Here is a 23,843-nt window from a genome sequence, read left to right as displayed (position 1 = left end):
TCTTTTCTCTTTCTTATATTTATAAACATAACACTTTATTGACAAGTAATAATGTCAAGCAGATTATCATACATGAAAATGTGTAAGTTATGGTCAAGTAATGACATACACAATATTGAAAGTGTAATTAAAAAATGATAAAAAAAAAGTTTATATACAGAAAATGTTCAAATTAAGGACAATATTTGAAATATAACTAGAATATAATAAATCACAAATTAAGTTAGATACGGCAACTGTTCAAATTATCATAAAATAAGAAAAGAGAAACGTTGAATTCTCTGTTCGCACACTTGGGTATACAAATATACATAAGGTTTTTGATCAGATGGTTATATATTATATTTCAATATCAAACTAAATGTAGTTTATGAAGCATAATATTCTGATATATGACTGGAAAAGACTTATAACTTTAAAAACGTCTACCAAAAAAAAAAAAGATTTCTGGGACTTCTGAAAGTTTTTTAAATCTTCTCTTCTTCAGGGAGTTCAAACTGTCCGGGCATTATCTCCCCTGTTTTCACTACCCTTGCCTCGGCCGTGAGCTCAGTTCTACCAAATATCATCCTGACATTGACGGAGCGATCATCCACACCGACAGGAACGCTGACCTCAAATTTTCCAATATTTTCGCAATAGTCCACATAAAAAGGGGCATCCTCAGTCGACGTGTAAATACTGAATGATATAGCCTTTTGTTGATGGGTCATTGGAAGGTAAGATCTCTCGGCCTGGGCCTCGTCGACAATTAATTCTTCACCTTTCTCCACGTGTTTATCGAATATGTCAGTACAGTAATCCTCTCCATCAATGATTTCCCTTTTGGATTCCATGTGGATTTCTGGGTCAAATTCAACATTTGTGGCTACGCCATAGGTGTATTTTGCAATACGGGAGTCTATGGCCTTTGGATTACAGCCAAACAAAACTGCTCCACGTAGAACAGCCAGACCAGCTTCTTGTGGAACTATGATCTGGCAATTCGGAAACGCCCTCCGAACCACATCCTGTAATATGTTTGACTCGGAAAACCCGCCCACCATTAGGATCTTATTGACACCTTTGACTTTGGGTGACTGGAACAACTCCTTCACGTGTTTGACGATTCCATCGCAAGCTGGCTGAAAAAAGGTTTCAAACGTCGGCAAATCTATTCTAACCTTATCTGTTTTCCAGAGAATATGATCTTTGTATGTAGATTTGTTGACAAGCGTGGTAAGGTCTGTGTTCAGAGTTTCTTGGCATTCGTCGGTAAATGTTACGGGAATTTTCAACGTGATAAATGAATCTGAGCTGTTTCCTTTTCCACATTTGCGTTTCTTGATTTCAAAATCCCTGAACAGTTCGATGTAGTCCCCAGTGAACTTGTGGCAGTAGCCTTCAATCATTCCCTCCGTCACTATCTCCGCCAGAGCGCTTTTGAAGGCCATGTCCACACTGGTTCCACCCCAGTCCCCGCCACTCGCTCGGTCTAGTTCTTTCAGGTGTCCATTTGGTTTGACTTCATGTACGGTTATATCCACTGTTCCCCCTTTTAAATAAATATGTAATGTAGATGTACATTTTGTTGTTAAAAAAAGGTTACTATTTTAAAGAGCGAAACTTGGTTTCAAATTTACCATGGTTTCAAAAAGCAAGAATTTTCAATTATTTTGTCTTTTGACATGGTTTCATACATGTAACAACAACATATTCATGTTGCATATAACGACGCTTTTTCTAATTTGATATACTGTTGCAAGTATTAATCTTAAGATTACGTTACCATGTCAACTGCTTGTTTTCACATCAAAATATATCAATGTTTGCAATGACTACGTAAAGAATATTGGTAACTGCTTGCCAGGGCCACTGCATAAAATTGACATTAAAACCATTTCAACGAGTGCTTGTACGTGAATCCTATATACTGACCCCCAGCGTCCAGTACCAGGTACTTGCTCCCTGGCTGGAAGGCGCTGATTGTGTTGGTTCCCTCCAGTTTCTCTACGGGGAGATGTTTGCAGTAGATAGAGGCCGCCTCTGGTTCTAATGCAATCATCAGCTGATGGCCAGGTATACCCGCCTAATTAAAAAAACAGAAAATCAAATGTACATGTAAAGTACCAGTTTGTCATGTTAATATTATATGATACGTCTTTGATTCTTTTCTTTATATACCTCTTGTGCTGCTTTTCGCATGAATAGTTTAGCTGTGTCATCCCAAATTGCTGGAACAGTTAGAACCCATAGGATGTCATCATTCTTCACAATTTTCCCCTTGGGTTTTTGAGAATCCAGCAGATGATCCTTTAAATATCGTATAGCATGGGTAAAAACTTTTACAGCCTGTATTTCTCGTCCCCGTATATCTGCAACCGTTGTATCTACTGTCAATTTCTGTAAGAAAGAGAGGAAAACACAAATGATGTTCAAAATATATTTGAGACTTGAGACAAATGAGTCGTGATTGGGGCAAAGAAACCACATGCGAAAATAAAGAGGAATTGAGGGTGTAAGGGAATCTGGACCAACGAACAGATATATTCAATTTACATAGTTAAGTAACCGCCGAAAAGGAGGCTTGAAGCATATTCCCCTTTTAACTAAATCCCCTCTTAACCCTTAACCCTTTTTTGAAAAAAAAAATTGCCTGGATTCATGCATGTAAACTTTGTTGTTGTTGTTTTTTTTTTCAGATATATATATATTCCTTCTCGTACCTTTGTTCTGACTTGGTCGTAGAGCATCATCTTAAATCGTCGGAAGTAGAAATAGTCCTCATGTTCCCCATTTTCTGACAGTTCTGCGTAAGTGGTTTCAGCATCGAAACCGAAATCAACCAATTTCTCATCTTTGTCCAATAAAACAGTGGTTGGAGTCTTGTATGAAATCAAGCTCCCATCAGAAGAACGCCAGTGGGGGACATAAATTTTTGATAAGTCATCTTCTAACTCGCCTCTCGCGGCAAAGGCATACCCAGAAAAGGTTGTTCCGAAGTCTATGGCAGCCAAGAAAAGTTTATCCGGTAAAGAAACAGCCATATTCAAATTGGCGGACAGCCTCTATTAGAAATTGATAATTAAGTTTGTTTTTAATTTAATTTTAACAATTTCATGCCTAATTAATTAACGAATAACAATTATAATATTCCTATCAAATAATATTACCAAGCTACAAAAACATAATATGAATAAGTTGCCGAATACTACTACTACTTCTACTACTACTACTACTACTACGAGAGAGAGAGAGAGAGAGAGAGAGAGAGAGAGAGAGAGAGAGAGAGAGAGAATGTTCACTGTATTCTTTTTTAACATCCTTTTCAAAACGAAAGTACTTCTTCAAAATGTTTATTTTACCCAATTTTGGGGTTTTGTTTTTAAAATGCACGATGTTAATTAAAGAAAATTGATTTGTCATACAAAAATGAATAAGAACATTACCTTCGATATCCTGGGTCACAAGTATATGTACAGTTAAAGGACATGGGACAACATGCATTTGGTTTGTCCTCAGGTATACCGTATGTCGTAAATATATAAGTTTATTACTCTGTATATATACAGAGTTATCTCTCGTTTTATAGGTAAAAAATACCACATTTCTACGGAAGCTTACGGAAGCCCATTGAGGCCAGCAGAAACAATAATTTCTTTTGCGTTAAAACGCAATAACTATTGCGTTTAATCGCAATCTTTTGCGTTATATCGCAATAAGTTTTGCGTTTAAATGCAAAAGTTTGCGATTAAACGCAATAGCTATTGCATTTAAACGCAAAGAACATTGCGTTTTAACGCAAAGGTTTGCGTTTAAACGCAAAAGTATTGCGTTTAAACGCAAAAGTATTGCGTTTAAACGCAAAAAATATGCGAATAAACGCAAACATTTTTGCGATTAAACGCAACAATCGTTGCGTTTAATCGCAAAAGGTATTGGGTTTAAACGCAATAGTTATTGCGTTTTATTGCAAAACAGTTTTTGAATGTAAACATGACTTTTTATTCAGACCAAAAGAAGAGGTTTATGTTTCAGGACAGACTAATGTTTTGCCACAATCATCCGTCAATCTGTCCATCAAACGCAATGTTAGACATTTCTCGCTTTTCTCGTCGAGCTCTCTCCTCTATTGCTAAGGGTTTTACATATTGTTTCTCATAAATCGAATCTTAATTATTCAATGAAATCAAATAATCCGCACATACACTGTTTAACTGCCATCCAAAATGCTTTATTATATCATTGTCAAATGAAAGTGAAAATGTTTATTCAATATGACGGACTGATTTGGCATTTATTGTAATTCTTATATCACTGATTTGAAGAAGTAATATCACCTATTCAAAAAGTGATAGCATTTATTAGAATAGGTATTATCACCTATCAATCACCTATTTATCTTGTGATTTGAACAAGGGATATCACATATTTGAAAACAAAATGAAACAGGTATCACTTTTTGAGTTTGAATAGATGAAATCACCTATTCAAATAGATGATTTTACTTTTTGAAAAGGTGATATCACCTATTCAATTTGGTAATATCTTGGAAACAATAAATTTTCATAGTATAGCCATCAATGCAACTGTTTGTGCAAGTTCCATTTGTTTTAATTTGTCACGCGAATCGACATGTCTTCATTAAAAAGGCCCCTTAGCATAATGCTCTAAGCGAAGGAGTCATTTCCGTTTTTTCAATTCAATTGTTTCTCACAGTCTAGATACCAAGTATCCGGCAAGCAAACATCACTGGTGCATCCATCAATAGCATTTTTGCATGTCATCTTTTAGGAAGAATTTGGAAACAAATATAAGTAAAGACTAATTTTTTCTCTTGTATTTATTTATAGCGCAATCCTTCTTTTCAGGATACGTTTGCTTAGAAGTGCCTGGTGCTTTCAAGTTATGACAACTTTCATTATCAGATAATCCAAGTGAAAACCAGAAATTGAGTCTTTGTGATGTGTCAAATTGTGTCATCAAATCACGGACTTGGTACGTATACTAGGTGTATATATAAGCAAATGAATTAATTGCAATTTAACGCAAAAATCATTGTACTTAATCGCAAAATCATTGCATTTAATCGCAAAATCATTGCGTTTAATCGCAAAAATTAAAAAGTCTCAGGATGCTCAACATAGATCTAGACCCATAGACCCGTAGACCCATAGATCTACTTCAAAATTTTAAATATGATTTAATTTGATTTTAGCTATAAAGTATGTTGAAATTAGAGTTTACCGATTTCTTAATACAGAGCTTTTCATCTCATTGAGATTAGTATAATCTATACATTATTATTATTACTATTACTATTATTATTATACAAAATTTATAAAGCGCCATATATAATTTATATTAAATTACTCTACAGCGCTGTACATATAAAAGTTATTGGCATAATAGTTATGAACATAAATAATATACCAAAACACACTAATTTAAAAACTACATACATATATAACACTAATACATGTATTTGTTTACATGTAAAAATCAATGCTGTGCTGTCTCTCATATTCGCTAGCCAAGGGTTTTCGGTCCACATTACTCCCCCCCTTTGCTCTCCATGGGGGAGCAACGTGGACCGAAAACCCTTGGCTAGCGAAGATGCTGTCTCTGTACTCAATAAAATAAAGTTTAAAATGCGTAAATACTTAAGAATAGTCTGGATAAGCCTTGCTTAAAAGATAAATTTTCAATATTTTTTTTAAAACGAATAAAATTTCCCTCTAATCTAAGATGTTTCATTGTATTTTGATTATACATGTATATGGCCACGACAATGTAGGCCTATTACACCCTAGATTATTGCCGGAAGACAAAAATAAGTACGAACATTCACTGTTTTAAACAGTTTTACCACTTAATGTTATTTCAAAATGTTAAACTGAATCTTATTCCAATCTGTAACAAAATAACAAACTTGTAAGTTGTATTGTAGTTAAAGCTCACGTTTCTGAAAGAATGTGAAAATTCTTTGTCCTAAAATTCTGGTACAAGCTTGAACGGATATAATTACTAATATTTGAATTGAAATAATATTTATACAATTTAATTAAACTACTTGTTTACTGATAACCTTATATCGTCCTTTGGTACATCTTTTGGTACATCCTTTGGTACAATTTTCAACTAGACAGTACGAAATCATAACAGCATCTGTTTCTGTTTGGGGTTTTTTGGGGGGTTTTTTGGGAGTTTTTTTGTATTTTAGTTTTAGTTACTGTTTGGAATGCCAGAGTATTATAAATCATTATGGCATCATAGGTTTAACAAAAATACTGATATAAATACTTTTTTGTTACATGTACAGAAATAATGATCAGACAAAAGAGGTATCGATTAAATATACGTGTTGGTATAAAAAAGTATTATTCTAATGACGTTTATGTATGAAAAAAATCTTCAGTGTTTTTTTTTGTTGGTGATAACTGGCTGAAAATTTTCCAAAAGGTTTTATAGACCGCTTGGGTTAAATCTTTTCTTCTACCGGGAGTTCGAACGGCGCGGGGGTTATCTCCCCTGTTTTCACTACCCTTGCCTCGGCCGTGAGCTCAGTTCTACCAAATATCATCCTGACATTAACGGAGCGATCTTCCACACCAACAGGAACGCTAACTACAAATTTTCCAATATTTTCGCAACCCTCCACATAAAACGGGTCATCTTCAGTCGACGTATAAATACTGAATGATATAACCTTTTGTTGACGGGTTAATGGAACGTAAGATTTCTCGGCCTGGGCTTCGTCGACTATAAGTTCTTCACCTTTCTTCACATGTCGATCGAATATGTCGGTACAGTATTCAACTCCATCTATAGCTTCCTTTTTGGATGCTTTGTGTATTTTTTGGTCGAATTCAACATTCATCTTAACGCCGTAGGTGTATTTAGCAATGCGGGAATCTATGGCCTTCGGATTATAACCAAACAAAACGGCTCCACGAAGAACGGCCAGACCAGCTTCTTGTGGAACTATGATCTGGCAATTCGGAAACGCCTTCCGAACCACTTCCTGTAAAATGTCGGACTCAGAAAACCCGCCCACCATTAGGATCTTATTGACACATTTGACTTTGGGTGACTGTAACAAATCCTTGACATGTCTGACAATTCCATCGCAAGCTGGCTTAAAAAAGGTTTCAAACGTCGGCAAATCTATTCTAACTTTGTCTGCTTTCCAGATGATATGATCTCTGAATCTCGATTTGTTAGTCAGAGTGGTTAAGTCCGCGTCTAAGGTTTCCGAGCATCCCTCAGTAAAGGAGACGGGAACTTTCAATGTGATAACTGAATTCGAGTTGTCACCTTTTCCACATTTGCGTTTCTTGATTTCAAAATCCCTGAACAGTTCGATGTAGTCCCCAGTGTACTTCTGACAGTAGCCTTCAATCATTCCCTCCGTCACTATCTCCGCCAGAGCGCTCTTGAAGGCCATATCCACACTGGTTCCACCCCAGTCGCCGCCACTCGCTCGGTCTAGTTCCTTCAGGTGTCCATTTGGTTTGACTTCGTGTACGGTTATATCCACTGTTCCACCTGAATGAGAAAATTGCAGAGTAAGTTTTTATCTATTCGCAAAATTTAAGAATATATTTTACGAATTTTCAATTTTATGAATGGAAGTATTGGGAACTTAAAACAATTTCTATCAAACAAGAGGCCCATGAGCCACATCGCTCACCTGAGCAACAATAGACATACTTTTATAAAATCAGCTTTATAGAGTCATATATACAAAATATCTGAATAATGTCATAATTATAATAGATCCTGTATCAAAAAAAATTCTTCTGCTTATGTTTATCATTGAGCCCCTTTGTAACAAGATTTTACAGTTTTACAGATTTTACAGTTTTATCACATATTGAGCATTGCAGTTCTAGAGAAGATCTTAAACAATTGTTTATACATGGATTATAAACCTTCATTAAATTTATGAACTGCTTGTGAATTGTGAGGCCCAAGAATTTCCAGGGGCCAGAGTCTTAACAATTTTAAAGAATGAACAATATGTCAAAATGCTTGTATATAAGAAAAACCATGATACATAATAACATTTGAGTAAAAGTTTGACCCTCCCCTGTGGCCCCACCCTACCCCTGGGGTTCATGATTTGAACAAACTTGAATCTTTTCTACCTGAGGATGCATATGCCTCTAAACAAGATACAGCTTTTCTGGCGAATCGGTTTATGAGAATAAGAATTTTAAATATTTTTCTCTATATACTTCGATGTGAATATTTCACCTCTCACTGTGGCCCCATCCTACCCCTGGGGATCGATCATGATTTTATCAAATTTGAATCTACCCTAACCGAGGATGATTTCACACCAATTTAAGCTTTTCTGGCTGATCGGTTTCTGAGAAGAAGATTTTTTCTCTATATAAAAAATTTCTCTACGTAAAAAAATTGACCCCCCCCCCCCCATTGTGGCCCACCCTACCACTAGGGGTCATGATTTGAACAAACTTGAATCTACACTATCTGAGAATGCTTCCACACAAGTTTGAGCTTTTCTGGCCTAATGGTTTTTGAGAAGATCATTTTTAAAGATTTACTGTATATTTTACTCTGTAAAAACTTGACCCACCCACCCTCCATTGTGGCCCCAACCTACCCCTGGGGTTCATGATTTAAACAAACTTGAATCTACACTACCTTAGGATGCTTCCACACACACACAAGTTTTAGCTTTTCTAATGGTTTTTGAGAAGATCATTTTTGAAAAATGCCAACAAATGTTCAATGATTTTTAATTATCTCCCTTTGAAAGAGGGCATGGCCCTTCATTTTAACAAACTTTAATTCCCTTTACCTAAGGATGCTTTATGACAATTTTAGTTGAAACTGCCCACTGGTTTCTAGAGAAGTCCGAAGATGTAAAAAAAAGTTTACAGAAAGACGCCAGACAAAAAGTGATCAGAAAAGCTCACTTGAGCTTTCAGCTCAGGTGAGCTAAAAACAAAAATAGTTATAAAAGCCAAAAACCAGATGTCAGTACCAAACTTGACACTTCGTCAGTTACTGCACAACGCGTTGAATTGCATTTAAGACCTAAACGTTTCAGCTTCTTCTTTTTTTTTTTAATTTTATCGATTTGACACTGACCCCCAGCGTCCAGTACCAGGTACTTGCTCCCTGGCTGGAAGGCGCTGAATGTGTTGGTTCCCTCCAGTTTCTCTACGGGAAGATGTTTGCAGTAGATAGAGGCCGCCTCTGGTTCTAATGCAATCATCAGCTGATGGCCAGGTATACCTGCCTAATTAAAATAACAGAAAATCAAATGTACACGTTAAGTACCAATTTGTCACGTTAATATTATATAATACGTCTTTGATTCTTTGCTTTATATACCTCTTGTGCTGCTTTTCGCATGAACACTTTTGCCGTGTCATCCCAAATTGCTGGAACAGTTAAAACCCATAGGATGTCATCATTCTTCACAATTTTCCCCTTAGTTTTTAGAGAATCCAGCAGATGATCCTTCAGATATCGTATAGCATGGGCAAAAACTTTCACAGCTTGCAATTTTCGTCCCCGTATATCAGCAACCGTTGTATTTACCGTTAATTTCTGCAAGAAGGATAGAACATCAAAATATTTTGCGCTTACGTATTGTAAAAGTGGTTATTTACGCTGGTGGTTATGGTCAAACAATACGCATGGGTATTAAATACGCGGATACGTGATTTACCACTATAAACTGTTTAATATTTTACCATACGCGTGGGGGTATTTTACGCGATTTTCAGCTTACCGTGTAACTAGCGTAAATTCCCCCAATGCATATATAACCACTTTTAAAGAATCAGTTTCATTGGAATTAATTATAATTGATGCACTTATTTCTTCATATTAATTTCTAATCATACTTTTGTTCTAACTTGGTCGTAGAGCATCATCTTAAATCGGCGGAAGTAGAAATGGTCCTCATGTTCGCCGTTTTCTGACAGTTCTGCGTAAGTGGTTTCAGCATCGAAACCGAAATCAACCAATTTCTCATCCTTGTCCAATAGTACAGTGGTTGGTGTCTTGTGTGAAATCAAGCTTCCATCCGAAGCATGCCAGTGAGGAGCAAATATTTTCGATGAGTCCTTTTCTAACTCGTCTCTCATGGCAAACGCATACCCAGAAAAGGTAGTGCCAAAGTCTATAGCAGCAAACATAAGAGCATCCGGTAAGGAAACAGCCATTTTAAAGTATCTTGCTATAAAGAAATAAAAGAATCAAACACTTAAAATAACATGTGTCCTAGTTTATTTTTAAAGAGTTTTAAAAAAAATTATTTTTGCATAAACTACGACTCTTATAAACACCGGCGCATTTCGTTAGTTCCATCATCTGCAAAAAATTAAATCATTTCTTATTTATTTATATTGAAAATGTACCTATCATCTGCGCTATGGGCATAAACATGCATGTTTTTATTATTAATGCATCAATCAATTTATCAAATCTATCTATTTACCTTATGCAATGGTGTTTGTGGGAAAACTTTTAAAACTATGCAGAAAAAAATGATTTTATTCTTTACAAGGTTCATATGAAGAGGGAGGGTTACTTACAAATGATAAGAACATATGTGTTGCTTGCTGTGTTATTTCAACACAGGCACTACATATGTACATATTATGAAAGTACGAAAAATATCAAATTAAAAATCATAAGAATTGGAAACTTGATACACAAACTATGTTTGATAATGTCAATTGTAAATACATTGAATAATATATTAAATTTCTTAAAAATATTTGGAAAAATATTACACCCTTCTCTTTTAAAAACGAAAGTAGCCTTATAAATATTTGTTATTATAAGCTGAAGTTGTTTAAAAGCACGATCTTTCGACTAATCTAAATATTGATCATATATGAATCATAATTACCTTGAATTTGCTGATTCCTAAATAAAGATTAATTGGGAATCAATGATAATACCTTGGGAATATAACAGATACACTCTGCTTAATACAAAAACAAGAGAAAGTTACCTCCCTTTTTACAGACATTTAATACAGCCTTACACGTATTCACATGCAGGCACGTAGCATCGTTTTTGAAAGTGGGGGGGGGGGGGGGGGGGGGGGCAGACTCATGCAAAAAATCTTGACAAGCAAAGAAAAAAAAGAAAAAAAAAAGGGAAATTTAAACTAATCCGTAGGGGGGGGGGGGGGGGCTGGCGTAGTATATACCTTCAATTTCACTATTATTCATTTACTTATTTTCATAACAATTTTTTACATTCTCCCAAAAAGTGGGGGGCCAACTCCATAATACTAAGTAATTCAATTTTTTATATGTATATTTTAAAAAATTTGTTGCTGCGAGAAAAAGTGGGGGCCCCTTGCGTATGTTTGTCAGTCGTTTAATACTGATCATTTTTGAAGCAACAATTAATCAACTAAAACAACAGTATTTTTTTATGTGAGCATGGAACAAAGTTAATGGTACGTGATCTTTCCTTTTTTACCTTCTAAAGTAAAAATCAAGATGTACAAACATTCCGGCAAGCAATTAAATATTGTATATAAAACAGACAAATACCACGTGCGTTTGTTGAATCGTAAACACGTTTTAGACCGTGATACATTGCAACTCATTCACTGGATTGGAAAATCTGTTTGCCGAAAATACTGTTACATGTTAAATAATGCTATCCATATAAGGTAGTGTACCCGACCTGTTATATCGTTCGATTGGGTTACATATCGTTGTAGGTCAGTGGTTAAAGTAGTGGGCTTCTGAACCGCAGATCATGAGTTCGAATCTGCCTTGAGCTTTTGTTCATGCTTACTGAATTAAATTTTCGATAATGTAATTTTTCATCCAAAATTGCACTTTTTTTTGCCTATTTGACTTAAGTAATTCTTGTCCATTATGATATCTATCACAATGAAATAATTTTCTGCTGATTTGAGTAAATATTTCAAGGTGTAGTGAGCCATTGTACTATACTTGTATTTCAATATCAATTTTACATTTTGGCAATGTCACGTTGACTTTGTTTCATAAAGTGCTTTCTTTATAATAGTTGTCGATTCATTGAACGGCTGCGGTGCGTCTTTTAACCATGCACAATGGACCGCAATGATACCACAATATGAACCACAATTTAAAATACTTTATTTAAAAGATTCGTGAGGGGGGGGGGGGGGCATATAGAATGTGCTATGACTCCAACTTGTCGTAATTGGTCTTAATCATTTTTTGTTTCTAAGTGTTTCTATTGTATAAATAATCGTAAACAACATTAACACTCCCCCCCCCCGGTCGCGTTGCAAAAATATATAAAAATCTTTATGAAAATATCACGATACTTAAACATGACTTGATTTGTTAAGGTGGCTCTATACACCCACAGTTTATTCCAATATTCATTAGAAGACCACAAAACATATACTTATCAAATATTAAAATGATGATAGGGATACGATAGGTATTTTTAAAGAATTTTTTAATCTTTGTTCGTGTTTTTGTAAAATAATTTTTAAAAAGTTAACTACTAACAAATTGAGAGAATTTTTTTGTCATATGATGGATATTTCCTTCGGACATATAAAAAAAATATAACACTTCTTAACATTCAAAAATGTTATTATTGCAATTTTTTTTAGCATTTCCCCAAAACATAATTGTTCATATTTTCTTACTCTGTTCACAAATCATCTGAAAAAGCTGCTTGATGTTATAAGGAAATGTATTTTAATAAATGTGAGATAAAAAAATGAATGAAAATGATTGCAAATAAACACAAAAAATATTTTAAATTTTATTTGGAATGAAAGTTCCTCAGGTAAGAGTTATTGTTCCTAAGTCCCAAGGCCCAAACACCTTGGGGACTTTTCATTTCTGAGTGGAAGAAAATTTCCTAAATATCATGTTGGAATGATAAATACATAGATATTTCATTATTGGCCTATATAAGTGAATAAATTCGCTTTAATGCAAAACTAAATCAAATAAATAAAGGGGAAAATTAACTTATAGGATTTATGTATTCCAACCCGAGAGAAATTCATGGCCACCCTCCCATCCCCTTATGATGGTAAGGAATATTTGTCGACATTAATGCGGATTAAAGTTTATTATAATTGAAATACTTTCACCGGTTTAGAATTTTCTTAAACAGAATTCAACCCAAAAATACGTTTAAGAAAATTTTTGAAAATTAAAAATTTTATCGTCCTCAGCGGGATTCCTACTCATGATCTTCAGGTAGGTAGTGAACCCACTAACCAACTGCGCTACGCTGCAATACGTCGCGTATGGGAAAGAAACTATAAGTATTTAAGAAATTATACTTGATTTTATTGTTTATTTCGATAAATAATACGTCACAAAGTGAAGGTGTCACATACCACATTACTTGTCAGTAATGAACTTTCCAATTATGAAATTCAATCTATTCATTTAACAAATTTTTCAAAAGAGCGGTCCCCACACAATTCGCCTCAGTTTAAATCAGCCAGTACCGGAATTGCATTCTTCCAGATTTACTTTTTTGCGTACTGCGTCATCAAAAAGTGGTGTATAGAGCCACCTTAATTAAAAAATAATCCATCCAAGGAAAGATTTTTCGGCGCGTAAATTTTAGAGACATAAGAATAAATTCTAATGTTTTAAATGGAGTAACCATTTGAAGACAATAAAACTTGACCATAATAGAAATTTTTAAAAGTGCGACACATAAACCGAATTCTTACTTTCTCACCGTCATGTTTTCATTTTAGACGACTTCAACATGGCGCTGCCCATTGTTGGATTAATATACATTATTTGGTCTGCTATTAAGATTTACTCACTAGGATTTTTCGCGTTGTTGCGTCAGATAATTCAGAAACACAAAGCAGCAGGTAAATGATCAAGTACAGTGTTATTCTTGAATTAGACTTTTTAAAGTAACCCAGGTGTCGAAATTCTTCCTTGATCACTTTAATCTACTTTCGTTTTCCATGTGTGGAACGTTGGACGACCGAAGCCAAGTTGTTTATATCGAAAAGTCTTTAGGGTTAATTAGTTGTAATGTTATAAATTAACAATTAATAGCTCTTTTTTCCCAATTGGGACTTTTTTTTATGTGTTCGAATTATGCAGAGGAAATTAACTATTAGCTTTACAATAAAAATCTTCATAATTAGCATATCTATATTGCTACAAGTCGAATAATCTTTGTATTATTTTAAGACTGAAAATGTTACTTGCAAAAAATGTCATTTTTATTGTATTTCAGAAGTGAAGTTGCATACAGGGAAGGTTGCCTTGGTAACTGGTGGAACATGTGGCATTGGATTTCATGTTTCCATGGGTCTTGTGTCCAAAAATGTTCACGTAGTTATGGGTTGGTGGATGATGCCTTGAAATATGTTCTCCTTTAAGGTCAAGATTTATACTCTGTCCAAAGTTTCTGCTTCCACCACTTTCTGCTTATTATAATATTTTGATGATCTTAAATACCTTTGTGCCCAAACTACGTTTATCCACTAGTAAGAATGAAAAAAGTCCAGATTATCTGTTTTGAAACGCCCCCTCTACTGCTTCAGGTTTCAATACACAACCTAAAATAGAAAGTCAACAGGGATTTTGCATTGCAGCATGCAGACATAAAAACACCCGGATGATAACGTTGAAAAATTGTGCCAGGTGTTCCGAGTAATTCCGAATGAAAAAAAAGATATAAACATTTCCCATTATAAATCTCTGTTAGGAATTTGTTTTCGACTATGTTAATTTTTCCGGGTAAAAATAGATTAAGTTTCTATTTATAAAGTCAATCTTATTACATTTTAAAATATCCGCTTTCGCTTCTCATTTGAGAAGCGGTTGCTGAATCAGAACGTCAATTTTTGATTAGATTGTTTATAAAGTAATCTTGGATTTTCCCCCCATATATCTTGACAGGTATGTGTGTTTTCATTAAAATTTGTTAAAGAGTGAAGAAGCAGTAACCAGGGACAGACTATAGTAAATAATTTCAGAGTGTCTTTTTGGTGCTAGATTCATTGTGACGTGACAAATGATTTGATCAATCCTTTTTCCCATATTCAATGGCTTTAAAGGAAGTATGTAGAAAATGACACAAAATCTTAACATCTATAAAAGTGGTCCCGTGATACCTACATGTAAATATTCAATTTAACATCATTTTAAAGAAGACTTCAAGAGCTTGTTTAATGTCATTTTTGGAGATTATTAATGATATAGGCATTATAGATATACTTTATAAGACCAAAATGGATGAATCTCTGATATATGTTACTTATTTCCTCCATGTTTCATAGAAAATGATAGTTTAAATTATGATTTTTCATTGTGTTTACCAAAAATTTAAGCCCTGCTATACCCTATCAAACAAAGCTGTAACAGTTGTTATGAAGCATCATTGAAAGAATTCATATATTGAACTTCATAAACCTATAGACACCTTTCATTTACTAGATCTTAACCTAAAGAAGGGTTATGCACAGATCTAGAAAGGGGGGGGGGGGTCTGGGTGTTGGATCCATGCATGGTTATAATTATATATTTACATCTACTAAGTATTATTTCCTCTATTTCTTACGGAAACATAGTTGATTCATAGCTCTATAGAAATAGCCAGACTGAAATCTACACGCCCCGTTTATCGATTGGTCGAAATCTACAACGGCTGAAACTGACAAGATACTGACAGGAATAAAATGGACACGCCCTGTTTATCGATTGGTCAAAGCCACCAGCAACCTAAGAAAAATCACGGACTGCACAAAATAATCATGATGATGTCAGACTCAAAGTCTCACAGGAGACGATTTGGCTGTTTCTTTTAGCTAACGTACTTATATGTACATGTTAATATAAATAATAAAATGCTTTCTTTGATGATTCATGTGGGTTATGAAGGTAGCAATCATTGCAGAAAAAAATTACATAACCCGCTAACGCGGACGCTAACGCTAATGCGGGTTATGTATTTTATCTGTTATGTCTCTACCTTCATATCCCGAATGAATCCCCAAAGAAAGCATTTTATTGTTTAAATAGCTACATATAAGAATGATAAATATTTATGAAGTATAATGTTCATTAATCATTATTTAAGTAAAGTATTGAATTCAGACAGTGCATTTTGTATTTAGCATTCATAAAAAATCTTACCAATACCTTTTATATTTACATTTTGCCTGTTTTTGTTAAAAATTATTAAATAAATGTGTTATAATTGAATATTTTTTTTTCAATTTCCAGCTGGTCACAGCATTCAGAAAGGAGAAGATGCTATTACAAGAATAAGAGAAGAATACCCAAATGCAAAAGGTTAGGGGTAAATTTATGTTTACTGAGTGAATATTGACCTTCAGATGCTTGCAAAAACCAAGTTACTTGCATTCCAGTGAGTCTGAAGACTGCATTTTAAGTAAATTCAGTTTGGATCTATTATTATTCAATGAAATGTTGCAAGTATTTTATATTATATAGTTGTTACTGGCAGATGATTAATGTTATTTGACTGTATTAGATAGAAAAATCGAAGAATTGCTTAATTTTTAATTAAGATTAATTATTTAAATTTCCTTTTTCAGTTGACTTTTTACATCTGGATCTCTCCTCATTCAAATCTGTACAGACTTTTGTTGCCAAAATAAAAGCACGAGGTCTCAAAGTTCATGTTCTGGTCAATAATGGTCAGTGAAATGATCTTTATTAATATTTATTCTAGTGTCAGTTTAATAAACTTGTTCAGCATACTGTAAAACCAACTTTTATTCGCGTGCGAGAAATTTTTGTGAGGTTTACGAGAGCCTTGTCATCTCGAATATTTCTTGCCGCGAACCAGTCTTTATCATATGGTTGTTATAACAAAATACGGGTCTGGATAAGACTTGGTCGCGAACATTAGTCGTCGCGAAGCAGTTTGTGTCCAGAAAATCGCGAAATAATGTCGCGAATAAATGTTAGTTCACAGTATATTCACAGATTGAATATGTGTATTCTTCATGTGGGCTTACTCATTCAAATTTCTCATTTCATAATAATTATTTTTTCCTCAATTCATGTCTCCAAAAGCATATGCGATACTGAATTTGGGTTTCCAACAAAAGAAATAGTTCAGACTCATGCTGTGACACATAGGAGGGGAAGTGGGGGGGGGGGGGGGGGGGGGGGGCTCAGGAAGGGATCACAATCAGTTTCAAAGTTTAACATAAGAGTACTATAATACATGTACATGTAAAGGCAAAATAACAGGGCAATATTTTGAAGTTGACTTGGATATTACTGGATTGCTATTCAGTATACTGTAAGGATATAACTGTCCAGGATTACCATTTAATATACTGTATTCAGGGAAATATTTCCCCACATGTTATTCTCGTCTCTTTTACCCTCATTGTCAGCAGGCAAATTTAAGACTGAGCAAATTCCAATTTCTTAATTATATCTCTTAAAACACAACTTTTTCTAGGCGAATTTTAGACGTGGCAAAACCACTTGCAACTGATGAAGGGCGAAAATAGCACGAGGCAAAAATAACCCTGTAGACAATATTTGGTAGTTATTTTATACATTATATTCTTGATATCATAATTATGTATTGATCTGTTCTAGCTGGCATAATGTTTGCTCCTTACAAAGAAACAGTTGATGAACTGGAGAGTCATTTTCAAGTGAACTACTTAAGCCACCTTTATCTGACACAGGCTCTGATAGGCATTCTGGAGGATTCAGCCACAGAGGATTGCCACGCCCGTGTCATCAATGTGTCATCTATAGTCCACAATGTAGGATCACTAAGTCTTCAGAGTATTGGGAGAAGGTATGATGTATTCAGTGCAGGTAGATGGGGAAGATAGTGCTTCTCATCATATGTACATGTTTAAAAAGATTGTTGATTTTTAGTGAGTTGGTATTAAAGATGAAAACAAGCAGAATTTTGCAATGCTATTTAAAATCACCCTCCATTGTAATTGACCTAAGGAGGCTTGGATGGCATACAAATTAACAAAATTAACCATCAGATTTACCTAAATTTTTTAGATATAATTTGTTTGTCTATTAATATTATTTAGTGAGGAAAAAATCCATAAGTTTTACTTTTTAAATTTGGGATTTTTCCTTTATCTTTACATAGAACTCTTCTTTGAAAGGAGATCAATTCAGTCTAAAAATGGCCATGACATCAAGCTCTCTTAAGTGATAGATATACTGTAGAAGCAGAAATTTTCATTGAGGATTTAATTTCGTTATTTTCGTTAGCAGTCTAAATCAACGAAATTAAATCCATGATGAATTTTTAACCAAAGTAAAACCTGTTAATGAATAGAAAGAGATTACGATATGACGAAATTAAATGCCAGCGGAATTTTATTTTAGTAAAAAAAACACCAAATTTTGACCCAATGAAAATATGTGCTTTTATATATTTATAATATATAATATGTGCATTATTTTGTGTAAAGAGGAACAATGAAATATTTTGAAAATAGGTGCTCACATTGCTGGGAATATTCCCCTCATGCTGCATACGCTAACTCAAAGCTGTACATAACTCTCTCCACCTGGTACCTTAGTGAATTATACAGGCAGGAGAACCAGAAAATTACAGTGAATGCTGTCCACCCTGGGATAGTTAACACCGACCTGTACAAGCATGTCCATCCCTCCATCAAATGGTTTCTGGACTTATTAGCACATTTTACTTATCTGGTAAGTTAATTGTTTACTGTAGCAAAAGGACTATGTACGGTATTATGCATTTTTTGCCCCCAAAATTAAAGTTTTATAGAGAGCTTTAAAAATAAGGTGAAAGATAGTTAATATCATTTTGGAAATAAGGGTGTAAAAAGTTATTCCTACGATGACGCCATAATGTAGAAATGACGTCATGAAGATTGCCTTATTTTGATAAATTGATGTTTTGTGGCAAAATATGAGTGTTTTCCGATGGTTTTTCGACTGGGAAACATCGAGCACAGGCTTGCTCAAGGACCATTTTTTAGTAAAATGTGTATAACTATCTGAAGAAAAACATATGTTAAAATCGTACTTGAGCAACCTGCGCTCGATACTTCCGAATGCAAAATATAAAACAAAAATGAGAATTTTTTCATTTGTTTGCAAATTTGCGGGAAATAGGTCATTTAGGTGATGTCACAGATAAACAGTGGATGAACAATGATGACTAAAATCAAGATTAAAGTGATAGGCATCCTCTGTACAATGATTTATGAAGATTTGATTTTTATACGATACTATTTAAAAATTGGTTGAAACCAGGGGCAGAAATTTGACCATACCGCACATAGTCCTTTGTTATCTTTGTGGCCATTGATGCTGTAATAGAAGAGGTGGAATGAGCTACAACAGGCTCGAACTTGCGACCCTTCGCTCTACCGACTGAGCTAAAGGGTTAACCCACTAGCTAGTGCTAGAAGGAGTGTGGCAGTTCTGAGCCTTTAAATACACACTATTACAATGCTAATGCAGGATACTAGATTCACCCCCTATCCATTTTTAAATTTGTTATTTTCAAACTTTTCTCTCCCATTAAAAAATGGGGGGGGGGGGGGGGGGCATCAAGTGTGTAAGTCAAGTGTAATTAAACAATACTAAATTGAAACTTGGTTGACCAGTTCAATTTGACTGGTTAGAATGTGGTAGGTCAAGCATATGACTTAATTGAAACCTGTTAAAATTAAACCCAAATCTGTCCGCAATATACTTTAATTAAACTCTAAATACAACTTTGTTTGTCATCAAATAGACATGTTGGTAGAGTATAGATTGTTACATCTGGGGGAGGGAAAGAGCATTTAAAGAAAATTTATAGCATGTAAAAATAAAATACTAATATTTGAATAAGAAACAATTTGATTTCATTATGAAATCCCAGAATAATATTAAAACCGGAAAGGTACATGTATGCAGTGTACAAAAGGGTAATTATAATTGAAAAAATCTGAATTGTAATTGATACACAAAACTCATAGAATTCTGCACAAATATAGTACAAACAGGTTTTATGAGGTCTATGCAATCAGTTTTTCTGCCTTCTCTAATGAAATTTCAAAAACTTAATAGAGCTGTTTTAACTTTTGGTGGGATGTTACTATCTAGTTTGCTCATCAAATCAAGCTGTCAACATTTTTCTTTCATGAATATCGCATGCTCACATAACTGCCCCTCATGCTACTGACGCATTAAAATTTTGCAACTGAACTTCCTGTTATCTTGATTCTGAGTGGTCAGTGTATCTTGCAGTGACCAGTGACCCAGATAATTAAGTAACTCAGCTGGAAATGAATTCTATAGTTATTTAAGTGCCCTGTAACATGTGTAAGCTAAACCTGCTTAGAATAACTGCTTATACTTTATATAAGCAGTAACGAAACTGCCGTTAAACCGCTACTTCTTGGAACTGCTTGTTGAAAACTGCTAAAGAACTGCCTATCTACTGCTAAAATTGGCATTTCAGCTTTACTTGGGGCGCTGTTGATTTTACGAGTAGTGTAGTCCAAGGGCCTCTTTTGTGTTTGTTGTATTTAATCAGGCTTTCTTTTGATCTTTTGACAGAGCCCCTCTGAGGGAGCAGACACTATTCTGTATCTAGCATTGTCACCTGATGTGGAGGGGGAGTCTGGATGGTATTATGACAATTGTCAGAAGCATAAAACATGTCAGCTGTCCTATAGTGAAAAAGACATTAAAGAAATGTTCACCATTTCAACAGACATTTTAAACAGCAAAATTAGGTAGCAATGGAGTTCATTGTAAATGTTTAAACAGTGTTTGTCTTTGTTTATCTGTGCATTAGAAAAATATTTGTGCATTTTAAATTGTTGATTATTTTAAATAAATTACATGTTTTTATTAACTAGCTTAATCTTTAATGTGTTTGGAGTCTCAGCCATATGTTAATGTTAGATTGGCAGACTGAGCATGTCACACACAATAAGGACACACATTAATGTGCTTATTTACAATATAGTTATATGATTTTAAATAGCAGAATCGTGTTATATTAGAACTTAAAAATACATTCACAGTAATTTTTTTGAGACCCTTTTACATGACTTATTGAAAACTCTATTTATTGTTTCAGCGCACAAATCATTGATATAAGGAATAAGGAATCATTCTTTGAGTATTATGAGGTGATAATTTAGGTCGGGGCGTGATCAAATCCAATAAAGCCCGAAGGGCTTTATGATAGATTTGATCACGCCCCAACCGAAATTATCACCTCATAATATTCAAAGAATGATACCTTATTACTTATATTTATATAATTTTTAGCCATTGTGCGATTAAATATTTTAAATAAAAATATAAATAAGCAAACCCCGCTGGCGCCTCAAATTGGCGTCACTTGTATTATGGGTTTTATAGTACAAAATCGATACGTAGTGTTATCACAGGCAAAGACACTGGAAAATGTAAATATATCAATATATTTACATCTACCAAGTATTATTCCCTCTATTTCTTACGAAAACTTATAGATAATTCATAGCTCTATAGAAAAAGCCAGACTGAAATGTACATGCCCCGTTTATCGATTGGTCGAAATCTACAGCAGCTGAAACTGAGAAGAAATTGACAGGTCTGAAATTGACACGCCCTGTTTATTGATTGGTCTAAACCTTCAGCGACCTACAAAATATCACGGACTGCACGAAGTAATCATGATGATGTCAGACTCAAAGTCTCACAGGAGACGATTTGGCTGTTTCTTCTAGCTAACGTACTTATGTACATTAACAGTAATATAGTGATTTTTACTTATTTGTCATAATCAATTTATTAATTAATTAGTTAAAAGAGAGATGTTAATATAAACAATAAAATGCTTTCTTTGATGATTCGTGCGGGTTATGAGGGTAGCGATCATTGCAGAAAAAAATTACATAACCCGCGTATTTTTTCTGCAATGTCGCCACCTTCATATCCCGAATGAATCCCCAAAGAAAGCATTTTATTGGTTAAGTGTACACAAGAAGAGATGTGCATACAATATATATTTACAAGAATTGAAACTTGAAAATTATATAAATATAAGTAATAAGGAATCATTCTTTGAATATTATGAGATGATAATTTCGGTCGGGGCGCGATCAAATCTATTATGAAGCACTTATTCCTTAAATAAATGGGGCTAGATCAGTAGATGCCCTTTCAGCATCTCTGGCCTGTCATCTCATATATTGTTTGTTATGTTTGGACTCTAATCTTATTGCATGCGCCCAAGAGCATTGGCCACAGTCCTTGTTAAATTTGTTCAAGCCCTGATATACTAGAATATAGTCTGTCTCAAAATACTGTTTCCATCTCATTTTGAAGATCATTATAGAAATATACACAGCTAAAATAAATACAATTGAAATCATTCATTAAAACGTTTTTTTTCTTTCTTTTTTTTTTATTCAGAGATTTTCACAGGAACGCAAAACGGATTTCTTAAGGAAATTTATCTTTTTTCCATTCGGAGGTCCTTTGGAACACCTAACAAAGTTTTCAAATGCTATACATTCAAAATTGTGAAAATCATTACCCCTGGGGGTAGTGTGGGGCCACAATGGGGGTTGGAATTTTTAAAACTCTTCTTCTCAAAAACTTATTAGCCTGGTGATTGTCAGTCTAGGTGATTATTTTAAATTGTGTAGACTTTGGCCCCTGGACAATTCTTGGGTGGCACAAGGGGTTTAGAGTATGATGTAGGTTTATATCCCATATACATAAACAATTGAGTAGGATCTTTTTTTAGAACTGCAATGCTCAACATGTGATATGACTATAAAAATCACCCTGTTGGAAAAGGGGCTAATGATAATGAAAATATCCAAAGAGAAAATGGATTTTTATTAATACAGGATCTACAAGTATTATACAACATTGTCCAGATTGTTTGTATTGTGATTCCATTAAGCTGATTTTATCATACCTATTGTTCCTCAGGTGAGCGATGTGGCCCATGGGCCTCTTGTTTTAAATAAGAAAATCAATTTATCTCGAGAATATTTCACTTGTATGGATGTGGAAATTCAGACTATTTTTCGCCCCTAAATTCACTAAAATTTGTCATCTAAACACTTATTAAACATTCAATGATTGATCTGTGCATTCAAACTAAAGAATTGAGATACCCTAGCTTATTCACATTATAAGGTGCAAATTATGTCCTTTATGTACACTAGTATTGTGCATATAAAATTAAACTGAGTTTATTTTACAAATATCTTACATTTGGTGTGTAATGCGTATTTTTGAAAGTGTAATGCAGATCGGTACTTCATATTACCCATAATTCAGGCCACCAGACAGTACCAGTCAACACTATAATATGCCAAGGTGAACTGACGTTACAATCACTTTTAAAAAGTAAAAAACTCTGAATTGAACATTCTGGTAAAATTTTTATTATTCAACGACATGAAATGAAACTAGTTCACAGTATCGTGCCGTCTTCTCTTTCCGATTGTCCATAGTTTACCCAAAACTCACGTCATTTTTAATTATTTACGACAAGTCTATTCGTAAGACTTAAGAAATAGCCAAGTCTTCATATATGGGATGCGACGAACGGCCCTCATATTGCTTTCCAACGTGCTTTGCTCTTGTTAACTTCAGTTCAAATGAGATTTTCTGGCCACTTTTTGTCCTTCGTCTGTCTGTCCGCCTGAGCATATATCACATTTTTTACTTCTTCTCTAGAACCAGTGGGCCAAGTTTAACCAGACTTGATAAAAAAAGCGTGTTACTAGGAGAAGAGGATTTTTAATTCATTAAGATAGTACGAAACACCCCTGAAATTATTTATTTGAAATATTTTCTGAAATACACAAAATAATGACTTAAAATTATGTAAAAATTAATTTC

At 34.3% G+C, this 23,843-nt stretch overlaps 3 protein-coding genes across 3 annotated transcripts; 1 reads left to right on the top strand and 2 right to left on the bottom strand.

Moving 5' to 3' along the window:
- Positions 1-110: 110 nt before the first annotated feature.
- LOC128172997 (heat shock 70 kDa protein 12A-like) lies at positions 111-3,547 on the bottom strand. The gene is made up of 5 exons (XM_052838748.1): positions 3,429-3,547; positions 2,706-3,047; positions 2,164-2,382; positions 1,918-2,068; positions 111-1,534 (listed from the first exon to the last, which is right to left on the bottom strand). Exons 2-5 carry the CDS (start codon positions 3,024-3,026, stop codon positions 468-470), a joined length of 1,758 nt encoding a protein of 585 aa, XP_052694708.1. The 5' UTR covers positions 3,027-3,047; positions 3,429-3,547; the 3' UTR covers positions 111-467.
- Positions 3,548-4,605: 1,058 nt separating this feature from the next.
- On the bottom strand, positions 4,606-10,974 carry LOC128164721 (heat shock 70 kDa protein 12A-like). Its single transcript, XM_052828718.1, has 5 exons — positions 10,880-10,974; positions 9,867-10,201; positions 9,349-9,567; positions 9,103-9,253; positions 4,606-7,527 (listed from the first exon to the last, which is right to left on the bottom strand). Exons 2-5 carry the CDS (start codon positions 10,185-10,187, stop codon positions 6,461-6,463), a joined length of 1,758 nt encoding a protein of 585 aa, XP_052684678.1. The 5' UTR covers positions 10,188-10,201; positions 10,880-10,974; the 3' UTR covers positions 4,606-6,460.
- Positions 10,975-13,733: 2,759 nt separating this feature from the next.
- On the top strand, positions 13,734-20,845 carry LOC128175295 (dehydrogenase/reductase SDR family member on chromosome X-like). The gene is made up of 7 exons (XM_052840854.1): positions 13,734-13,846; positions 14,224-14,331; positions 16,218-16,286; positions 16,553-16,654; positions 17,577-17,784; positions 18,455-18,674; positions 20,541-20,845. The coding sequence occupies exons 1-7, from the start codon at positions 13,735-13,737 to the stop codon at positions 20,721-20,723; spliced, it is 1,002 nt and encodes a 333-aa protein (XP_052696814.1). The 5' UTR covers position 13,734; the 3' UTR covers positions 20,724-20,845.
- Positions 20,846-23,843: the final 2,998 nt, after the last annotated feature.

This window comes from Crassostrea angulata, chromosome 1, assembly GCF_025612915.1.
Source record: "Crassostrea angulata isolate pt1a10 chromosome 1, ASM2561291v2, whole genome shotgun sequence".
Taxonomy (NCBI): domain Eukaryota; kingdom Metazoa; phylum Mollusca; class Bivalvia; order Ostreida; family Ostreidae; genus Magallana; species Magallana angulata.
The sequence above is the reverse complement of the archived record's forward strand: the minus strand, read 5'-3'. Positions and strand labels throughout refer to the sequence as shown.

Coding starts and splice junctions, on each gene's coding strand:
- LOC128172997 (XM_052838748.1), bottom strand. CDS start 3,026: ATGGCTGTTTCTTTACCGGATAAACTTTTCTTGGCTGCCATAGACTTC. Junction 2,383..2,705: donor ACGACCAAGTCAGAACAAAG/GTACGAGAAGGA, acceptor TCTTTCTTACAG/AAATTGACAGTAGATACAAC. Junction 1,535..1,917: donor CCTGGTACTGGACGCTGGGG/GTCAGTATATAG, acceptor TTTATTTAAAAG/GGGGAACAGTGGATATAACC.
- LOC128164721 (XM_052828718.1), bottom strand. CDS start 10,187: ATGGCTGTTTCCTTACCGGATGCTCTTATGTTTGCTGCTATAGACTTT. Junction 9,254..9,348: donor TGCGAAAAGCAGCACAAGAG/GTATATAAAGCA, acceptor TATTTTAATTAG/GCAGGTATACCTGGCCATCA. Junction 7,528..9,102: donor CCTGGTACTGGACGCTGGGG/GTCAGTGTCAAA, acceptor TTTCTCATTCAG/GTGGAACAGTGGATATAACC.
- LOC128175295 (XM_052840854.1), top strand. CDS start 13,735: ATGGCGCTGCCCATTGTTGGATTAATATACATTATTTGGTCTGCTATT. Junction 13,847..14,223: donor TCAGAAACACAAAGCAGCAG/GTAAATGATCAA, acceptor ATTGTATTTCAG/AAGTGAAGTTGCATACAGGG. Junction 14,332..16,217: donor AAATGTTCACGTAGTTATGG/GTTGGTGGATGA, acceptor TTCAATTTCCAG/CTGGTCACAGCATTCAGAAA.